Source organism: Anolis carolinensis, chromosome 1, assembly GCF_035594765.1.
Source record: "Anolis carolinensis isolate JA03-04 chromosome 1, rAnoCar3.1.pri, whole genome shotgun sequence".
In the NCBI taxonomy this organism is placed as follows: Eukaryota; Metazoa; Chordata; class Lepidosauria; order Squamata; family Dactyloidae; genus Anolis; species Anolis carolinensis.
The window spans coordinates 185174505-185197629 of NC_085841.1; the positions used below are offsets into that span (position 1 = coordinate 185174505).

Consider the following 23125-nt stretch of genomic DNA (forward strand, 5'->3'; position numbering starts at 1 on the left):
ATTTGTTATCCATATTTTTATACTTTTGGCCAAGTTTTTTAGGCGTTAAGTACCACCTGTGTATCACCTTTAACCAATTCTCTTTAAGATCAGTAGCGTATGGAAGTTTAATTTTCTGTTTCCAAATCCTCTCCCATTCACTCATATTTATCGGCCTACCTACATTTCTAACCCATTTGACACAAGTATCACATTTTGTGCTGGAATAAAACATGTTATACATAAGAGACAAAACAACAGTTCCTATTAACCAATTTAAAATCCAGTTGGTATTGGAATAGTTTACCATGATAGTTTACTGACGTAGCTCCATCAGAAGTTCCTCTACGTTGTGGGATGGGAACCAGCAGGCTCCATGGATAAACTATTGCTGAACTGGCGTATGCCACTGATGTAAGCCCTTGTCTGCTGAGGTTGTTGATATATTTTGCCTGCCACTGATGATGTGATGGAGAATAAAACACAGAGCTGAATGAAGTGTTTGCAGAGCAATCTCTCATTCACTGGAGCTGAAGAATTTGAGGACTCTCGAGGGGCCCTTCCACACAGCCATATAACTCAGAATATCAAGGCAGCTAATCCACAATATCCGCTTTGAACTGAGTTACTTGAGTCCACACTGCCATATAATCCAGTTCTATGTGGATTTTATACAACTGTGTGGAAGGGGCCAAGATTGTAGGTCAACTGTCATACTGGCATCATATAGCTTCAGAACCCGCAGGCGCTTTTCCATCTCTCCTGCTGGTCCTGAGGCTACTACAGCTTGGCTGCTGCTTGGAGTGACTACAATTCTTGGATTTTAAATAAAGGAATTAATGGATGTACATATCTTGAGTCTCTGTTTCTGCGGCCAGCATATGGGACATGGCTGAACAAGTATCACCTGGCTTTATCAGATTGGGGATGGAAACTGTTTGTTGGTTTGCATGCACACATAATGGGCTTTGATTATCACATTTGCCAGGGGCAGCTGTGTGTGTGTGTGTGTGTGTGTGTGTGTGTGTGCGCGCGTGAGTGTGTGTGCGGGATTTGTCTAACCCCATCTCTTTAGGGAATTCCTCCGTGGGGCCAGCTGAAAGGTGAAGACCCTGTGGCTCGCTTTGGAACAAATCACATATTTGATACATATATTTTATATATGACAGAGTCTAAAAGATACGAAGTAGGAAGAAAACTATACAGAAAGATACATTTTATTAAGAAACAGTATAGTCTTTGTGTGGGAGTCGATGCTGCCGGTCTGCTCCACACTTTTTGCTGATATATATCAGCGCATATCTGCAGATGCTTTACCAAAAAAAAAAAAAAAAAAGCAAACTTTTATGGGAAATTGTGGTTTTTGATCTGTTAGCTGGTATCCCACTTTGCACAATTGCAGAAGTTCAGAGAAGAATCAAAAGGTTAAAAATAATTTTTCATTTCGGTGTCCTTGGAGAACTATAAATTATGGGGGTTGGGCACCGTCTTTGACCACATACACAAATATAACGTATACTGCTGATGTCATTGTCTCTGAGAAGTGGACAAGAACAAAGCGGACAGCGATCTCCCAAAGCAGACAAGAGCCCGAGACACAGAGGCTACTTCCTTGAAGCCCTAAAGCCCTGTACTAGTTAGTGTTCCCTTTGATGCTAGCATTAGCTCTCCCCTCTCACGCTAGCTCTTAACCCAAAATGCTGCTCATATGTCAAAGTGAAAACCCGGGCCGAGCAACGACTCTTAACTCAAAACATTCTTAAGGCAGGACACTCTTAAATTGAGGTTCCACTGTAGTTGGAATCCTGTTCAGTTATAAACCAGACTTGTGTATTGCAATAAGCCAGGACAATTTCAGTTGACCATTACTCCTTGGAACCTGGAAATGGTAGTTACTCAACTTGAAATAAGCCAGGGTCTTACACTACTGCAGTTAATTGTATACTGAAAAAGGAAGTGACTACATGCCAGAATAGAAAGCTTGTTCATGTCTCAATAAGATTTTATCATCCAAAAGGAATCTTAACATCGGGGTTGTTGTGTGTTTTTCAGGCTGTATGGCCATGTTCCAGAAGCATTCTCTCCTGATGTTTCACCCACATCTATGGCAGGCATCCTCAGAGGTTGTGAGATACCTGACAACCTCTGAGGATGCCTGCCATAGATGTGGGCAAAACATCAGGAGAGAATGCTTCTAGAACATGGCCATACAGCCCGGAAAACACACAACAACCCTGTGATTCTGGCCATGAAAGCCTTTGACAACACAATCTTAACATCCTTTTAACATGCAGATCCATTACTAGTATTACCAATCCTTGTACTGTTTATTAATTATATGTTGTATGCTATGTAAAATTATGAAGTAAGGTGCAGCCAAGTGGGAGTATTGCACCACTATTACATTAAGATGTTGATATTTCTGTCAAAGCACTAGATATTGAATACCGTGTTTCCCCAAAAATAAGACAGTGTCTTATATTAATTTTTGCTCTAGGTCTTATTTTCAGGGGATGTCTTATTTTTCCATGAAGAAGAATTCACATTTATTGTTGAACAAAAAAAAGAACATTAATTATATACTGTACAGTAGTTGTCATCACAAACCAGCATAACCAGACAAACTGTGAATCCTATCAAGAATTTGTTGTTACTACCAATATTTCCCTGTACAACACTCTATGATACGTACATTTACCGATCCTGCATGCTCTGGTGTTCGGTTCGGCGGGCATGCTTCCAAACAAAAACTTTGCTAGGTCTTACTTTCAGGGGAGGCCTTATATTTAGCAATTCAGCAAAACCTCTACTAGGTCTTATTTTCAGGGGATGTCTTATTTTAGGGGAAACAGGGTAGCATGCCATGACTGGTGCTGAAAATAAGGGATTTTTTTTTTAACTGCAATATAGGATGGGGTTTGCCCATTGAGCAAAAGGGTTCACAGTGTGCAAGGATATGGAAATCAGCAGCCTCTAAAATGTCATTCTTCTTGGAAATACCAATGAGAATCAGTAAATTTTGAATTAAATGGAAGTGTTGTTTTCTTTTTGTATTGCTGTCATTTTTCACGTCGCAGAAGCAAAAATCTTCATTTTATGGCAGGATCAGAGGAAATCTCTTCTTCCCAAACTTGCTTTTAAAGCTAAAGCTAATTTGTCTTAGGAATTCGATTGAACTGGCAGGGAGAGAGGGTATTAATCTGGCTTTAGAAGAGGAAAGCATGCCATTGATACCGTGAGGGCGTTGTATTCACTGCAGAAACTGGTACAGTCTGTCAAGTGCACTTGAGCGTCAATCTTCTAAAAGTGCCCCCCTGCTGCCATGTACAAAGTTATACAGCAGGCTACCTTCAGTTGGATTTTGTAGACTGCCTTTCACGCAATGTGTTCTCAAAGTGCTTTACAAAATACAAACATCAACAGAAAATGTACAAAAACAAACACACCTTCAAGTACAAGATAAGAGTTTCCCAAGGAAATAGAAGCAGCTTTTATTACACTGGGCATTAGAAGAGAAATAGACATCTGCTGATTTATGTGCTCAAAGGGGGAGAAGATTTGGCTATTTAACCACACTGGTTTCTTATATAGAGAGACAGAAAGCTAAACATCACTGCTTATCACTCAGGGACAATTCTGTGGCATGTGCAATCTCTAAACACATTGGCTTATGCTGTGTGCATCCTTATCGATGACTCTCCTCTATTTGGCAGTGCAAGTCCAGTTTGGAGAGGTGGCTTATATTTCTACACAAAATCTTAAAAGTTTTTATTTCAATCTTTAAATGACAGTGATATTTATGGGCTGAATACCAACACTTCACATTATTATAATTATCTATTTCGCAGAGTAATTTTGTAAGGTTGCATCAGTTTCGGGTGATTTTAATTGTTTCTTTAATTGAAGTGAAATATTGTTTTGGCATGTTATTAACAATTATCATAACAGGTTACTTTTATAATTTCCATTAAAATGATTAATATTAGCAAGTGACATACCAGATTAATATTAAAACATGCTAATTCTTGTAACGCTGCACTACCAGACTAAATGCCTAAGAGAGAATCCTTGATTTTCATTTAATCAGCTGCAGTGACTAGGAAAAGGAACTTTTCATTTGTAGCATCCTGTTCATCCACCAGTCTTTATGAAATGTCTTTAGACCTGAAAGTATATTTGGTCTAGCAAATGATGTTTGAGCTGTACTAGACATCATTATACTTTAAAGAAAGAAACTGTCTACTTTAACTAAATGTTGGTAGTGTAATACAGATTGAAGCGGCATAGTGTAGTAACTTGAATGCTGGACTAGACCTGCAAAGGCCAGAGTTCAAATTCTTGTTCAGCCATGGAAACTAACAGGGAGAGCTTGCAGAAGTCATACTTTCTCTAACTTTTAGAGGAAGGCAAGGGCAAGTGACCTCTGAATATATGTTGCCAAGAACCCCTATAATACGATTGCCATCAGTCAGAGTATTGGTATATGATATATTTCAGGAGCCCACAGTGATGCAGCGGATTAAAGCGCTGAGCTGCTGAACTTGCTGACCAAAAGGTTGGTGGTTCAAATCTGGGGAGCGGGTGAGCTTCCACTGTTAGCACCAGCTTCTGCCAACCTAGCAGTTCAAAAATATGCAAATGTGGGTGCCGCTCCGATGGGAAGGTAACAGCACTCCATGCAGTCATGCCGGCCACATGACTTTGAAGGCATCTATGGACAATGCCGGCTCTTCATCTTAGAAATGGAGATGAGCATCAACCCCCCAGAGTCAGACACAACTAGACTTAACGTTGGGTAAAATCTTTACATTTACTATGGGTATTTCAATTGTGGTCTCTTTTTGCTTGGTTACTATATATATTCAGGTATAAGTCTAGACATTTTAGCCTGGATCTCTACTGCCGTATATCTTTGGATCTGATTTCAGAGCTTATCTCAGATTACCTGGCAGTGTAGACTTGTTGTTGGGCACCGACCACCCATGGGCCAAATTAATAACTATATTAATCACCACCAGGAATTGAACAAGTAAACCAATCAAAGACTCATCACTATTATTGTAGAATGGATATGGACTTTCCAGGACTCACTTCCTCCCAGGAGAGCTGCCTCTCACAGTTCATTGGCCCTCCCCGGGCCAACCCCCCATCATTGCCTCTCCTCCGCAAGAGAATCCCACCTGGAGGCAGCACCTTCCTCAGAGCACCAGTGGATCAGGGTGCGGATCCAAACCAGCCTCTCTTTTGACCTATCAGGAAAGGAAGCGGGCAGAGCAGGAAGTTGGAATAGCTTCCAAATGTACAAAACAGTGGTTCTCAACCTATGGGTCCCCAGATGTTTTGGCCTTCAACTCCCAGAAATCCTAACAGCTGGTAAACTGGCTGGGATTTCTGGGAGTCATAGGCTGAAACATTTGGGGACCCACAGGTTGAGAACCACTGGTATAAAACCTCATGTCTCTGTATTCATGGTTATGCTTGTACGTTTTGGCATCATCCATACTAGCATCCTTTCAGGCCGGATTGTAACATACTTCTGTAGCTTGTCTTCACCTGGGGAGTGTGTTCTCTGATCTGACACTTCAGGCTTTTAATGGCCGGCACAAATCTTCCTTATCTGCAGTCTGAGGCTTAAATATGACCTCATTAGTAATGTACACAAAAAGACAAAACAAACCCCCTTTTGAATACCTTATATCATGAAAACCTATGATGAGTCACTCCGAAATAAAACAGGTTAAAAGCCCTTTGTGCAGATCACCCAACCTATAGATCCCTCTTAAAGAAATGGGTGAGAGCTTTTCTTTCAGACCATAGGTCCCACTCAGAGGACTGCATCTTTTTTTGTTGTTGTTGTTGAAAATATCCTTTTAAGCGCCTTAGCCCCGTTCCACACAGCTGAATAAAATCCCACCTTTTCTGCTTTGAACTCAGATATATGAGTGTGGACTCAGACAACACAGTTCAAAGCAGATATTGTAGGATTTTCTGCCTTGATATTCTGGGTGATGTGGCTGTGTGGAAGGGCTCCTAGTTGCAAACCCTGGCAAAGCCCAGAGAGCTATGGCAAGAGATCCTATACTCCTCGATGAGAGTCTGGAGGAACCTACTGCCAGGAAAGGTGCCCACAAGAATAGTCATACTTACATAGATGAGAGGAGAATAGTGTACAAGCAAGGGGTATCTAATCCTTCAAATGTTCATCAGAAAGGCTTCGCTAAGGTAAAGGTTTCCCCTGACATTAAGTCTAGTTGTGTCTGACTCTGTGGGTTGGTGCTCATCTCCAAAGAGACGGTGTTGTCCGTAGACACCTCCAAGGTCATGTGGTCGGCATGACTGCATGGAGCTCCATTGGCTTCCAGCCAGAGCGTTACCTATACTGATCTACTCACATTTGCATGTTTTTGAACTGCTAGGTTGGTAGAAGCTAGGGCTAACAGCGGGAGCTCACCCCGCTCCCCGGATTCGAACTGCCGACCTTTTGGTCAGGAAGTTCAGCTTCTCTACCATCTTGCAATTCTCAAAAATGGATGTGAGTCTGAAGGGGAATGAGAGAGCAATGAAGCAACAATGGCAGGATAAAGATCTGGAGTAAAGCAAGCAAAAGATTTTGGACAGGTCACAAAAGGCTGCTAGCTGTTTCATGAAGCAATATTTGGCCATCTTTCCACAACTAGAGAGTGGAGTACAAGAAAGGATGCAATCTGCGAGAAAAAAAGGAAACTTACATCAGTTGCAGTTCAGCTTTTAATAGGGAGGATGGGGGAAGTAGACGTTTGGATGTTGCAGGCTGCAAGAAGGATAATATTTCTCTTTCCGTGGGGGGTTTTGCAGGACAATGCATTCTTGGAATCTGATCCTGGGCCTTCCGAAATCTGCTCTCTTTCTCTCCCTTCCCGCCTTCCCTCTTGCTGGTTTAAACAACTTAATTTCCTTTTGGTGCCATGGCAACACAGAAACAACCTCAGAGCACAATAAGGATGGCAGTGGCGTTTCACAGATTTCTTGGGCCAACCGGAACGGAAGGAAATTAAATGATAAGAAAAATAATAACCTAGAGAGGAAAAACAAAACCGAGGACTATGCTTCTACAGTATATGGTTGTTTTGATATTTCTGTTTATACTGGTAATACAGAACAGAATAATGGACTGATGTCTCCGGCTTAAGGAGACACTCTTAACACTATCGTCCAGCTTTATCGGCAGAACTCAAATGAAGATCTCTTAAAATGGAGCAAAGTTACGTTTTCAAAAGTAGATGGGAATGTCAATGGATTTGTGAATAATGTCCAGTCTATCTATGCTAAGTCGTGGGGCTGGAGAAGTGATCAGAAACAAACAAGAGAAGCTGGAGGTACATTTTGATCCTGAGGTGAGTTCTAGTTTTAAAAGTTATCATGTGGCAGCAAAGTTACTAATGTAGAAGTCACAGCACAATTATTTTTCTGCCTAACAGATCCTATCCAATGTGGAAGTAGTTTGTAACTTTTGCCAGTGCCTCTGTCCCCACTGGTTTACAGTTTCCATAGCAAAATACCTATAAACATATACACACATAATGTTTCATAAAGTCTGTTTCATTGCACTGGAAATTGATTCACATTACATAGTCCAGTAGGCCTCCGGTAGAGCAGCGGATTAAACTGCTGAGCTGCTGAACTTGCTGACCGAAAGGTCGCCGGTTCGAATCCGGGGAGCGGAGTGAGTGCCCGCTGTTAGCCCCAGGTTCTGCCAACTTAGCAGTTCAAAAACATGCAAAATGTGAATAGATCAATAGGTACTACTCCAGTGAGAAGGTAACAGCGCTCCATGCAGTCATGCCGGCCACATGACCTTGGAGGCGTCTATGGACAACGCCGGCTCTTTGGCTTAGAAATGGAGATGAGCACCAACCCACAGAGTCGGACACAACTAGAATTAATGTCAGGGGAAAACCTTTACCTTTACCTACATAGGTCTCAACCTTTCTAATGCTGCGACCCCTTAATTTAGTTTCTCATGTTGTAGTGACCCCCCCCCCCCAACCATAAAATTATTTTCGTTGCTACTTCATAACTGTAATTTTGCTACTGTTATGAATTGTAATGTAAATATCTGATATGCAGAATGTATTTTCATTCACTGGACCAAATTTGGCACAAATACCCGATACGCCTAAATTTGAATACTGGTGGGGTTGTGGGAGGGATTGATTTTGTAATTTGAGAGTTGTAGTTGCTGGGATTTATAGTTTATCTACAATCAAAGAGCATTCGGAACTTCACTAATGATGGAATTGAACCAAACTTGGCACATAGAACTTCCATGACCAACAGGAAATACTGGAGCGGTTTGGTGGGCATTGACCTTGAACTTGGAAGTTGTAGTTCACCTACATCCAGTGAACACTGTGGACTTAAACAGTGATGGATCTGGACCAAACTTGGCATGAATACAGAATATGCCAAAATTGGAACATTGGTGGGGTTTGGGGAAAATAGACCTTGACATTTGGGAATTGTAGTTGCTGGGATTTATAGTTCACCTACAATCAAAGAGCCCCTTGAATCCTACCAACGATAGAATTGGGCCAAACTAGCCACACAGAACCCACATGACCAACAGAAAATAGTGGTCTTTGTTGACCTCTCTTGTTGGGTTATCTAGCAATCATGCATGCATTTTCAATGTGGGATGGTTTATGTAGTTAGTTTTGTTTGTTGCTTAGTAACCTGAAGCCAAAGCTGCATTCCAGAGTTGATGGCACCATTTTAGGGGCTTTGCATGTGATCTGGGGAAATGGGATTATACTTCCTGGAGACATACAGGAAGTTACATATGCCTTTAGAATTTGGGGCATAAAAGGAGAGACTTGCTTTTGTTCTCTCTTTTTGGCTCTTTGGCTCTTCCTGCTTCTTGATCCTGCCATGCCATGCCTGATGTTACTTCTTTGTTAAGAGATATGTAGTATCCTGAACTGTACTCTTTTGGAACTAAGATGTTTTTACCTGTATGACAATCATCATACAAGATTGTGAGTAAATATATTTTTACTATTTTACTTTTGATGTCTCTGATGTTTATTTTATGCACATGACTCTTTTAAAGGGAAAGGGAGGCTGGCTATTTTGCTTTTTCTCACCTCTGCTCACATAAATCCCTAGACTTCTGTGTTTTTTTGTTACTCTGCACCAGTGTCTAACCATATTGGTATCATAATCCTAACAGGTTATGAATATATTCCTAATACCTCTGAACCGCTCCCCTCGTGGGCCCCCAAGTTGAGAAACGCTCAAATGAAACAAATTAGAAAGAGCACTTGAAAAAACTAAAATTTATCATGAAAGGAAACAAATAAAATAAAAGACAAAAATTGTACTCAGTTCATAGACTACTAGACAGCTATCTGTGGATCCCCTTTGTCTGTGAACTCTGCCACAATGAATAGAATTCATCCCAGCTCTTAGGGCCCTTCCACACAGCCATATAACCCAGAATATCAAGGCAGGAAACCCCACAATATCTACTTTAAACTGGGTTATCTGACTCCACACTGCCATATAACCCTGTTCAAAGCAGAAAATGTGGGATTTTCTGCCTTGATATTCTGGATATGGCTGTGTGGAAGGGCCCATAGATAGTTTTGAACCAAAGTCTGTCTTAAGGTGCAATGGGGAAACTCTAAATACCAAAATGTAGTAAGTACAGTGTTCCCTCACTACTTCGCGGTTCACTTTTCGCGGATTTGCTGTTTTGCGGTTTTTCAATAAACTCTAAAATACTATTATAAATCATTAAAAAATTACGATTTACAGCCTAAGGAAGGGAGGAAGGAGAAGCCAAAGGGAGAGAAAAGGAGCCCAAGCGGCAACGGGAGGAGAAGAAGGCGATTTATCAATACACAATTGGTTGATAAAGACTTAAAATAGTGTATAACTACTAAAATAATATATAAATATTAAAATAAATATAATGCCCCTATTTCGCGGATTTTCACTTATTGTGGGTGGTCATGGAACCTAACCCCAGCAATAAGTGAGGGAACACTGTATTCTTTTTCTGGTGCCTTTTATTCGACAATTTGAACCTTAAACCAAAGAAGGCAATGTAAGCTCAGCCATATTATCCTTATCCAGGAATTTTGACAGTATTCTTGAGAACCCATTAAATTCTATTCCTTAAGACCAGCTTTAGTATTATATCCAGAGCATTCCAGGAGACCTGTGATTTTTTTTTTCATTAATGATTCTTGGAAGCTGACTTGCATTTAAAATTCTATGCAAGTTTTGTTTCTAAGGTTTTCTGTACTACGAAATAAACACTTTGGAACTTAATTTTTAAATGAGCAGAACAATTATACTAAAAAATGACATGTCAGAATTCTGGTGAGGCTGATCTGGTTTGGAATAGAGAAATGTATGATCAAAATCAGTCTAAGGGCAAGCAATAAAATCAGACCCTAGAAAGGACTCACCAAGAACAGATGACAATTGGTCTATGGGTTAAACCAGAAGGTAGGATATGAGAGAGGGCCCTTCCACACAGGACTAAAACCCTGTCAGGCCAATCAAGAAGAGCCGGATCTAATGGGGTGTTGGAACAAACCTAGGAAACCCTGGTTTGTTCTGAAATAATTCATTTTTACCGGAGTCATCATTTGGACGCCTCTGGTAAAAACTGAGACATGTCCCGGTTTTTGAGCATGTCTGAATGGGACCAGAGAGTTGATTTGCAGACTGGCAACAATAGAGGAATATTGGCATAGATCCAGCAAGGCCCCCAAATGTTTTGCAGCCTCTCAAGTGGCTTGCTGCAAGAATTGACCAATATAGCAAAACTCAAAAGATGGGGTTTACTTGGTGAGTCTATTCAAGAGTCCATGTTGGAACAATGGATTAAACCCTTGTGCTGCTGAACTGCTGACCTGAAAGTTGACAGTTTGAATCCACTGGATGGGGTGAGCTCCCGCTGTTAGCCCTAGCTCCTGCCAACCTAGTAGTTTGAAAACATGCAAATGTAAGTAAATCAATAGGTACCACTTTGGCGGGAAAAGGCAAAAAGACACTCCAAGCAGTCATAACAGCCACACAACCAGGAGGTGACAGGCTCCTTGGCTTGGAAATAGAAAAGAGTACCTCTCCCAGAGTCAGAAATGAAAGGAGAAACCTTCGCCTTTGTCTGTGTATATGTGTTTCGTTGTATTTCATTGTAGCAAGGCAGTGAATGTTTGCCTGTGCTTGTTTATAGGCTGTAATCCGCTCGGGGAGAAAGGTGGAATATAAATTATTATTATTATTATTATTATTATTATTATTATTATTATTATTATTTTATGACACAGCAAACAAGATAGATATGATGGATCACAAAATCACAAGTCGAACACTTCCCAAGTGTCTAGGACTGTGTGATGTATTTTCGGATGATGCGTGCAGAGATCCCAGTAGGGTGGCCTTTTGCAGTTGGCAGATCGTGATTTTGTCAATGTCTATTGTTTTCAAATGCCGGCTGAGATCTTTTGGCATGGTACCCAATGCGCCAATCACCACCAGGACCACCTGCACTGGTTTCTGCCATAGTCTTTGAAGTTCAATCTTGAGGTCCTGATAGCGGCTGAGTTTTTCCTGTTGTTTTTCGTCAATGCGACTATCACCTGGGATGGCGACATCAATGATCCAAACCTTTTTCTTTTCCACAACTGTGATTTCTGGTGTGTTGTCTTCCAGAACTTTGTCAGTCTGGATTCGGAAGTCCCACAGTATCTTTGCGTGCTCATTTTCCAATACTTTTGCAGGTTTGTGATCCCACCAGTTCTTTGCTGCTGGCAGGTGGTACTTGGTACCCCCACCACGTCAAGGTGGCACCTGCGGGGGGGGGGGGGGGGATTATTATTATTATTATTATTATTATTAGCAAAATATATGTTCTTTTTCATGGCTGTACATTCTAGGGTGGAGATTTGTGTCAAAGTGCAAGTTCAATGGTGCAAATCGTGACTTGGTTCTACCACAGCTAGGTAATTTCACCCAAGACAAAAATGCCACACTTTGTGCAAGGAATCACATTCAACACAGCCATAGCAATAACAATGTACATAGTAGGAAGGAGAAAGATCGTATTAGACCTGTGCAGAAAATCCTGCATCTTGAGTGCTCAGAAAAGAAAACAGTCCAGTACCAACAGATTGAAAATAAATAACTAGAATCTCATCTTTAACAAAGGCATATTCATAACATGCATGTATGGTACATTTCCTGGAAAGGTCTTCCTTAGCCATTGGCTTCTGTGGCAACTTGTCACATGGTTGTGCCTCAAGACTTTATCCACCACCCAGATAGGTTTACACTGGAGGACTACAGTGGTCCACTGTGGAGTCGGAAATCAAATTCATGTTTTTGGGGCCCTGATCTTGTGACAAGCTCATCATGTGCAAGTCACAGGGAACGGCCTTTGCTGGCTCCCAGCTGATCCCAGGGAATGCTGAGCCAATGCTTTTCTACTCATGCTTTTCTACTCATCATCGTATAGTAGATTGCTAAAAGATCACATCAAATAGGGTTTGTGAAACCACCACAGCACATTAGAAGCTGCTGGAAGTCGGTACATCTTGGAAATGGAACATATTTATGAATACAACTTGGAGAATTGTGATCAGCGTGACTGGGGGGGGGGGGGGGTTCTTACAGTTTTAGGCCCCATCTACACTGAAGTAGTTTGCGATGGCCAGACAACAAACTCTCACAAAACCATGCAAAAGAAAGCCCTTAAGGACTTTCACAGCAAGGTGAGTTCAGTAGGAGGAAATGTGTGGCCTATTCTGGTAATCTCGCTGTGATGTATGTGACAGATGAGATATCAATGGGACCACTGCACAGCCAATGCGAACCGGGAAAATGTATTACCGAACAGAATTATTTTCATCAGTGTTAACAAGCGCTTTGTTATTTCTGCAAGTAATCGTGCTTTTTTCATTGAGTTAAAGCACACGATTGTGAAACCCATAGCACTACAGATGTTCTTAGACTACAGTTCCCAATGGGAGGTGAAATCTAGTGATACATGGAGGGTCACAGGCTCCCTCATCTGCCTGAACAATATGGGAAGGATGATTATAGACATGAAGGCATTTCTCCCTTCCATTGATCTTTTTGTACTCCAATCTATTACCTCTGGAGCCCCTCCATGGTGCAGTGGGTTAAACCCTTGTGCCAGCAGAACTGATGACTTGAAGCTTGGGTTGCTGACCTGAAGGTTGCCAGTATGAATCCAACCCGGCAAGAGCGTGGATGAGCTCCCTCTATCAGCTCCAGCTCCATGCGGGGACATGAGAGAAGCCTCCCACAAGGATGGTAAAATATCAAAACATCTGGGCATCACCTGGGCAATGTCCTTGCAGACAGCCAATTGTCTCACACCAGAAGCAACTTGCAGTTTCTCAAGTGCACACAAAAAAACCAACCTCTTCACTCAGATGTTGCCCTAACCATTGTCATGGAGCCAGATCCCAGGGCTGAATTTCCAAGCCCTGAATCTGACTTCATAACATAAAACAACCCTGCAAGCACCTGGCGGGAGGAGATAAAATGAGCCTGGGAACTCAGAGTTGAAAGTATAAACAATTATAATTGCTGTAGTGTGTGGGAATAGAAATCATGGTAGAAATGTGATCCCGAAGGTGGGGTTTGATGATGATATTTGCGTGTGATATTACGTTGCATCAGAAGTGATAAAATTAGATGTATGTAAACATTAGGTCATTCTCGACTTTTCCAAAGTCATGTATTCTTCAATAAAGATTGAATTTGAGAGCAGCTATCCTTGATCTGCGTTCAGACTGGTCCTTTGAAGTGAGCCTGACATTAAAGTCGAGAATCCATTTCTCACCCTCCTGCGGAATTCGCAGTGAAGTGATAATGAGTGAAGAAGGAGATCAAAGCCCAAATGGGGCAGAGAGGCCTTTGCAAGGGGCCCGGCCGAAGAGAGAAGAAACGCTGCAAGCCATAGCTTCCTCTACGGGGTACCCCAGGCCGAACGGCGTGACCCAGAGAATTCCCAGGGGAGGAAGAGGCGTCTCTGCGGCTGCAGAAACCAGTTGGGGATCGGGAGGAAGTATGCCGGAGACCGTGGCCCTGCGGTTATCCATCCTGGAAACTAATTTATCCAGGCTGTCGGAAACCGTGGGGAGATTGGTGCCATTATTGGAAGAGAATCTCCAAAAGGAGCCCAGCCGATATGGCGCCGAGAGAGAACCAAGTAAAGAAGGAGATTGGAGCCAGAGGGGCCAGCGAGCGTCCACGCAGAGTCCCGTGGCGGCAAGGGACGAGGGAGATGAGGAATACTGGCGGGAGCTGGAGTTCCGGGACAGAATGGCGCGAGAAGTGGAGCGTCAGCGAGCCCTGGGAACTCTGAGGCCGCCATCTCCAACAGAGCTCCCAACCCCCCGAATGGGCGTCGGGGTGGAAAGGCCACTGGGGCCAGGGATCGGGTCCAGTGGATTAGCAGACGAAGGCGGAGAGGAGCGGGGGATCCAGGAAGAGGAGGAGGATGTGCCGTACGACGAGGAAAGGCGAGATGAGGGGGCTACAGCAAGGCCAGTATGCGGATGGGCGGAAGAGCCGACGGCGGCGGCAGACTTTCGGGAGCCGCGCAGAATGACCACCGGAGTGGGGCGCGGCGTGTTCCAAGGAGCCGCCCGAGGAAACCTGATGCAACCCTTCCCCATGCCTCCCAGACAGCATCAACGGGCTGCAGAATGGATGCCTAGAAGGGAAGATCTCAAACTAGAATACGGAGGGGAATCAGATGAACTGAACTTTTTTCTAATTAGCATCAGAGGATACATGGAAGACAATGCACACACATTCCCCTCCGAGGCAAGCAGGGTTCGAGCCATCGGCAACACACTAAAGCGAGGAGCAGCCAGCTGGTACGTGCAACTCCATGCCAGACACGACCCATGCCTGAGGTCAGTGCCCCGCTTCCTCGCCGCACTGGAAAACCGGTTCAGAGACCGGCTAGAGCAATTGAGGGCTCGAGACCAGCTGAAAGGAATAAAGCAGAGGGACAAAACAGTGCCCGAGTACGCAGAGGAATTCCTTCACCTCGCGGAAAGGGTACCAGAATGGTCTGAAGTGACCAAAGTGGAGTTATTTAAAGAGGGACTGCGCCCCGAGATTTTCAGCTGGGCAGCGCACAGAGACGACCCCGAAACGCTCCAGGGATGGATTCAACTAGCGGGGCGCGTCGAATCCACCCTGGCCCAAGTAAAGCGCTTCAGGAGCGGCAGCGGCCAGCAAAGACCGGTGGCGAGGGGTCGAGGAGAAACGAGGAAGCAGGAAAGACCCGGAGGGAGGCCGGGGATTCCCTCCAGAGGAGACGACGACAAACCTAAACCGGGATGCTTTGTATGTGGGAAGACGGGCCATCGAGCAGCAGAATGCTGGGCCCGGAAGGGGGAGCCGCCAAAAGCCCCAAAGCCCAAGCCAGCAACCGGGAGGCGCGCGGAAGAGGAGGTGCAGGCCCCAGAATCTTCAGAAAAACTGGTGAGTCGGGACAACCGCATGATAGTAGTGCCAATCTGCCTCTCAGGGCTAGAAAATCGGGCCACCTGCAAGGCATTTGTGGATTGTGGGTGTTCTAGAAATATTATAACCCCGGAGTTAGCAGGAGCGCTGAAATGCCAGCAGATGGCGCTTGACTCCCCAATTGCATTTTCGCAGCTAGATGGATCAGTCGCTGCTGGGGAAGCATCTACAAAGGAAATACGAGGAATCCCATGTAAAATAGGCAAATGGGAAGGAAGAATATCCTTTGTGATAGCCCCTATTGCCACATACCACGTAATATTAGGGATACCATGGCTCGAACAGGCAAATCCTGAAGTAGATTGGAGAGGGAAAAGCCTAGCATTCAAAGAACAGCAGATGCAATGGGAGATAAGCAAAATTGCAGAAGAGGAGGACGAGGAAGATGAAGCAGAGGAAATAGACCCACAGCTATTGCCACCTGAATACAGGGACTTTGTGGATGTTTTCAATCAGAAAGAGGCCAGTAAATTGCCTCCCAAAAGGAATATAGAAGTAGAAATTGAAATAACCCCAGGAGCAAACTTACCCAAACCAAAAGTGTATCCCATGTCTGTGCAGGAGAAGGAGGAATTGAGGAAATACATTGATAAAAACCTGGCGCGAGGCTTCATTAAGCCATCCAATTCTCCTCTCGGGGCCCCAGTGTTATTTAGGAGAAAGAAAGATAACTCCCTAAGATTGTGCATTGATTATCGAAATTTAAACGCAATTACTAAGGACAATAAATACCCTATGCCCTTAGTCAAGGATTTAATTACCGTATTGAAGAAAGGGAGCATATTTACTAAACTGGATTTAATTGAAGCGTATCATAAATTAAGGATCAAACCGGAGGATACTTGGAAAACTGCATTTTCCTGCGCATTCGGCCATTTTGAATACGAAATTTTGCCTTTCGGGTTAAAAAACGGAGGCGGCTGCTTTATGCAGCTTATAAATGAAATACTACACCCGTTATTGTACAGAGGGGTATTCATATTTCTTGATGATATCTTGATTGTAACTGAAGATAAGGAAAAGCACGTAAAATTGGTCCGGGAAGTTTTGCAGAGACTAAGAGAAGCAAAGCTGTACGCAAAACTGTCCAAATGTGAATTCAATAAAACTCAAATTGACTTTCTGGGGTATCGGATATCTCCAGAAGGGTTAGCTATGGATCCAGCTAAAGTAGCAGATGTGAAAGAATGGGGAGTGCCTCAAACAAGGAGGCAATTACAATCATTTCTGGGGTTTGCAAATTTTTACAGACCCTTCATAAAAGGTTTCGCGCAAATAACCGCACCCCTTACAGAACTTTTAAAAACAAAAGGGAAAGGGGAGACAGCAAAAGTGAAAGCTCCTGGCGCCAAACTGAGTTGGACGCCAGAATGCCAAAAGGCATTCGAAACCTTAAAAGAATGCTTCACTGAAGGACCCATCCTAAAACACCCCGATATCAGGAGCCCTTTCATAATCCATTGCGATGCCTCAGACTGTGCGTATGGGGCAGTACTATTGCAAAAAGATCAAAATGGGAACTTAAAACCCTGTGGATATTTGTCACGGAAGTTCAGCGAAACTGAAAAAAGTTGGCCAATATGGGAAAAAGAGGCATTAGCCATATTAAAAGCCTTAGAATGCTGGCGACACTTCCTCGAAGGAAGCGGAATCCCATTTGAAATTTGGTCTGACCATAAGAACCTACAGTATTTAAAGTCTCCTAGAAAATTGTCCCCCAAACAAATTAGATGGGCGCAATACTTCAGCAGATTCGATTTCCAATTAAAGTTTTTTCAAGGGAAGCAGAACGTCTTGGCAGATGCTCTTTCACGCATGCCTCAACACGAAGGCATAACCACAGCAAAAGAGGGGACAATATTCTCTGACAAACAATGGGGCTTAGCTGTCAGGACAAGAGCACAAACCCAAAAGGAGGACACGGCTTTTGTTGAACTCGGCGGGGAAGAAAACTGGGGAAATGAACTGAAACAGTCTTATGAAGGAGATCAATGGATCGCGTCCAACGCAGAAAAGGGGGAACAGAAGGGGGGATTTTGGTTTGTAAACAAGAAACTGTATATCCCAGCAATATTAAGGATTAAGATTCTGCATCGTTTTCACAACAACCAGAGCGCTGGTCATACAGGAATTACAAAAACAACAAAGGCAATAGTAAAACATTGTTGGTGGCCAGGAATGAGGAAGGACATAAAGAATCATGTTGTTCAATGTGATGATTGTGCCAGAAATAAATCGGGAGGAGGGAAGCCTATGGGATTGTTACAAACAGTAGCGGAACCTACCAGACCTTGGGAATGTGTAGCTATGGACTTTGTGGGAGAACTGCCGGTTAGCAAAGGACATCGTTATATTTGGACAGTACTAGACCTGTTTTCTAAACAGGCTCACTTTATAGCGCTGACGAAACTACCATCGGCTGAGAAACTAGCTGAATTGTACATAAATCATATTTACAAACTACATGGATGTCCCAGTAGAGTAGTCAGTGACAGAGGAGTACAGTTCACAGCAAAATTTTGGGAAAAATTCTTGGAAATGCTAGGAGCAGAAAGGAGTCTAAGTTCTGCTTTTCACCCCATGACAAACGGGGCGGTAGAACGTACTCAGCAAACGCTTGGGCAGTTCCTTCGAATGTACTCTAACTTGAGACAAAATGACTGGTCTAGGTGGTTGGCTTTTGCGGAACTAGCCTTTAATTCAACTATACATTCAGCAACAAATAAAACCCCCTTTGAAGTAGTTTACGGGTATGAAATACAACCTTTACCCCAGTTGCCAAGGTGGACAGAAAATGAGGAAACAGAGGCAGGGAAGTGGAAAACGCAAATGCTAGAATGTTGGAGTCAAGTGACTGCATCCTTAAAGGAAGCACACAAAAAGTATAAAGCGTTCGCAGACAGAAAGAGGGTGGAAGGCGATAAATTAAATAAAGGAGATCTAGTGTGGTTAAGTACCCAAAACATCAAATTGGGGCTACCTTCAAGAAAACTGGGCCCCAAATATATTGGACCATTCAGAATACAGGGTGTTATCAATGAAGTGACTTTCCAGTTGGCATTGCCAAAAAGTTTAGGGAAAATACACCCAGTATTCCATCGCAGCTTACTGAAAAAGTATATGGGGACTTTGGACAAAATGGACACATAGAGTTATTGTTTGATTTGTTTCAGAACTATGATGAAAGAAGAACCGAAGAGGAGGACGAAGAAAACGAGGGCGCCATGTCATGGAGCCAGATCCCAGGGCTGAATTTCCAAGCCCTGAATCTGACTTCATAACATAAAACAACCCTGCAAGCACCTGGCGGGAGGAGATAAAATGAGCCTGGGAACTCAGAGTTGAAAGTATAAACAATTATAATTGCTGTAGTGTGTGGGAATAGAAATCATGGTAGAAATGTGATCCCGAAGGTGGGGTTTGATGATGATATTTGCGTGTGATATTACGTTGCATCAGAAGTGATAAAATTAGATGTATGTAAACATTAGGTCATTCTCGACTTTTCCAAAGTCATGTATTCTTCAATAAAGATTGAATTTGAGAGCAGCTATCCTTGATCTGCGTTCAGACTGGTCCTTTGAAGTGAGCCTGACAACCATCATCTACTTGAAATTTCCCAATCCCTCCTGATTCTGAAAGTGAAGCATGGTTGAGTTTGGTTAGTATTTGGATGGAAGATCATCAAGGAATTCCAGAGGTCTGGATAGGAAAGAATCCTCCCAATGATTTGGATGATTAGAATGCAGCTATCTCTGTTGCAACATCAAATCAGTAAGAGTGGGTCTGTAATACAGGTTTTTTACTTTACCTTTTATGGTTCTATCCTATGAGATATCCCCTGTTAGAAGGCTGTAGCATCTTTTAAGTACATCGTCAAAGTACAATACTGGGAATCTATGATGGAGCCATGGCAGTTAAAACCAGTATGAAACTGTCGTAACTGTGTAGTGAAGATGTACCTTCACCAAATATTAGGCTTGTTGCTCTGAACCCAGTAGGGTGATAATAGATAATCCAAATCAATTTCAGTTATGTTTTCGGATGCTGTTAGACTGGGTCAGATGGGGAAGCAATTCTAGCAGAGGATTCGTAAACAAAGTCTGTAGACCCCTAGAGAATCCATGGATAGACTTCAAAGTTGCATTAACCAGGTTTAAAAAAATATTTTTTCTGAGGCTCCTTCTACATTGCCGTATAATCCAGATTATCAAAGCAGACAATCCACATTATTTGCTCTGAACTGGATTATATGAGTCTAGTGAAGGTAAAAGTTTTCCCCTGGCATTCGTCTAGTCATGTCTGACTCTGGGGGTTGGTGCTCATCTCCATTTCTAATCCAAAGAGCCGGAGCTGTCCTCAGACACCTCCAAGGTCATGTGGCCGACATGACTGCATGGAACGCTGTTATCTTCCCGCTGGAGCAGTACCTATTGATCTACTCACATTTGCATGTTTTCGAACTGCTAGGTTGGCAGAAGCTGGGGCTAACAGCAGGAGCTCACCCCACTCCACAGATTTGAACTGCTGACCTTTCAGCCAGTAAGTTCAGCAGCTCAGTGATTTAACACACTTTTCTATAAGTCTGCACTGCCATATAACCCAGTTCAAACCAGATAATCTGGAGTTTATATGGCAATGTAGAAGGAGCCTCGGAAAAATATTTTTTAAAACCTGGTTCATGCAACTCTGAAGTTTATCCATGGATTCTCTAGAAAGAGATTCATAACTTCCCTCAGAAATGTTGAGAATCACAACTCAGCCATTCATCTGGATTGATTGGTACTTTCAGGCCCCTTCCACTCAGCTGTAGAAAATCCATATTGAACTGAATTATATCACAGTGTGGACTCAGATAATCCAGTTCAAAGTAGATATTGTGGATTATATAGCTTGATATTCTGGGTTATATGGCTGTGAGGAAGGGCCCCAGGATATATGTACAAGGGAGGAAAATTGTCACGCTTCGCTTCCTGATATCCACATTGTGATTGCTTCATTCCTTATCATTTTAGGATTACGTGAACTGGACATCTCCTGAAACCCGTTCTCACATCAATGGACTACAGATTCTGGAGGGATCCTATAAACTATGTCTCCCTAAGACGTACAGCACCAGAACAGGTGCCTTAATTCTCTATTCTGAAGATCTGGCTAAGCCATCAAGGAGATGGAAAGAATGCAGAAAGTCCCGAAGAAGAGCAGGAAACAAAAAACGGGCCCTGCATGTTGAACTACACACCCTCCAAGATTTAGTTCGAGCCATTTTGGCATATGGCAGTAAAGAGGTAAGAGATAAACAACTATTCCAATTCAGGAATTAATACTATGCATATTTTTAGAGGTGAGCCCCTGCTGGCACAGCGGGTTAAACTGCTGAGCTGCTGAACTTGCTGACCGAAAGATCAGAAGTTCGAATCCAGGGAGCATGATGATTCTCGCTGTTAACCCCAGCGTCTGTCAACCTATCCAACATGCAAATGTGAGTAGATCAATAGGTACTGCTCAGGCAGGAAGGTGACGGTGCCCCATGCAGTCATGCTGGCCACATGACCTTGGAGGTGTCTACAGACAATGCCAGCTCTTTGTCTTAGAAATGGAGATGAGCACCAGCCCCCAGAGTCGGACACGACTATACTGAATGTCAGGGAAAAACTGTAACCTTTTTCAGTCTTGGACCCCTTTGGCTATCTGATATTGAGAAAAACATCAATAAGAAGCAATATTTGTTTCTTTTTCTTTAAAGAAAACTACACATCACATTAATTAAATAGTGCACAGATGAGCCACATTTTAGTTCTGACTGAATTGGATCAGGACCGCTTTGTGCAGATGGTAAATGCTTAACTACAGTTACCAGCCATTTCCTTTTAGAGTCTTCCTCTATATATAAAACATAATCCATAAACAGATAATCCGGATTATCTGATTTGATAATATGGATTATATGGCAGCGTAGAAGGGGCTTTAATCAGGAGAATAATAATAATAATAATAATAATAATAATAATAATAATAATAATAATAATAATAACAACAACAACAACAACAACAACAGTAATTTTATTTCTTACCCGCCTCTCCTCGTTTGCATGTATATTTAGAAATAAGAAAGAAGTTGAGACTTTTCTGCACCCTACACAATAACATAGCATTTCGTTTTGAGTGAGGCCCCTTCCACACAGCTGAATAAAATCCTACATTATCTGCTTGGAACTGGAATATATGGCAGTGTGGACTCAGTTAACCCAGTTCAAAGCAGATATTGTAGGATTTTCCGCCCTGATATTCTAGGTTATAGGGCTGTGAGTAAGGGCCCTGAGCAAAGACCAATTTTCATGGTAAACTTTAGGTAATTCAGCTTTGTCTCTGCTACAAAATTAGCTTCAGTTTTATGTTAGTTTGGCTGTGATATAAAACTTTAAAAGGCTCCCTTGGGGTTTCAAAGTCTGGTGAGGTGCTTTGAGACTCGGAAGTTGGAGATCTTTAGCTCTGTGACACAGAATTATACTTTCCAGGGTCTTGTAGAGAAAAGAGAGTGCCAGTGAAACCAGTTTAGTCCTACAATGTGGGCTTCCACATTTAAAAGAAATGCAACCAGCATTTTGTTTGAGAGTGCACTGTATAAGAAGCATATATGTGAAGCATCTCCAAACCCTGTTGTCAGGAACATCTGGCATATTTGAACAGATTCTATTTGTCATTCCAGTCAACAGCGACATTCCCTGTTTTCACATTCCTGGGAAGGGGTTTCATTAATAAATGCCGTCTGACCCAATCAGGAGGAAAGGCAAACTGCTCTTCTAAATTCACCGCCTGTGGTATAAGCCACATCAGTGTCTCCATCAAAGATTAAAGGAGCAGGAAAGAGGGACTGCTGTGACCAAACACATGAAATCATGTGCGGACTGCCACAGACAATTAGAATCCAGCAGGGATGTTCCCAGGCGCTTGCAAATCACACTGCTGCTGCCTTGAGAGAGGCCAGGGGAGGAGGACAGAATTAACCCGTTACACCACCGCATCAGGCACACCAATGTCCTCTTACTGAAAGAGTAAGACATTGTCTGAATGCGCTTTGCTTTTTCTCAGATCTTCAAGTTTTAAGCTTGCTTATTTGTTTTCCCTTTCAAGAGCCGATATGGGAAGCTACAAAAGAGGTGGTCTCTTTGTTTGTTTGTTGTAAAACATATGCCATCCCTCTTCAAAGTAAGCAACATATAACAACAAAGATAAACAACATTATGGAGCCCCGAGTAGCGCAGCGGATAAACTGCTGAGGTGCTGAACTTGCTGACCGAAAGGTCATTGGTTCGAATCCGGGGAGCGGGGTGAGCTCCCACTATTAGCAGCAGCTTCTGCCAACCTAGCAGTTCGAAAACATGCTAATGTGAGTAGATCGAGAGGTACCGCTCCGGCGGGAAGGTAATGGCGCTCCATGCAGTCATGCTGATCACATTACCTCGGCGGCGTCTACGGACAACGCTCTTTGACTTAGAAATGGAGATGAGCACCAACCCGCAGAGTTGGACATGACTAGAATTAATGTCAGGAGAAAACCTTTACCTTTAACCTAAACCAC

At 42.9% G+C, this 23125-nt stretch overlaps 1 protein-coding gene across 2 annotated transcripts in view; it reads left to right on the forward strand.

Annotated features, from left to right (window-relative positions):
* The first annotated feature begins 6405 nt into the window (after nt 1-6405).
* Nucleotides 6406-23125, forward strand: part of kiaa2012 (KIAA2012 ortholog) — a 125798-nt gene continuing 109078 nt past the window's right edge. For both annotated transcript variants that reach the window (XM_062962036.1, XM_062962038.1), the window contains exons 1-2: nt 6406-7352; nt 20559-20831. In XM_062962036.1, coding sequence (XP_062818106.1) covers nt 7266-7352; nt 20559-20831 — 360 coding nt within the window. In that variant the 5' untranslated portion in view covers nt 6406-7265. The remainder of the gene's footprint in view (nt 7353-20558; nt 20832-23125) is intronic.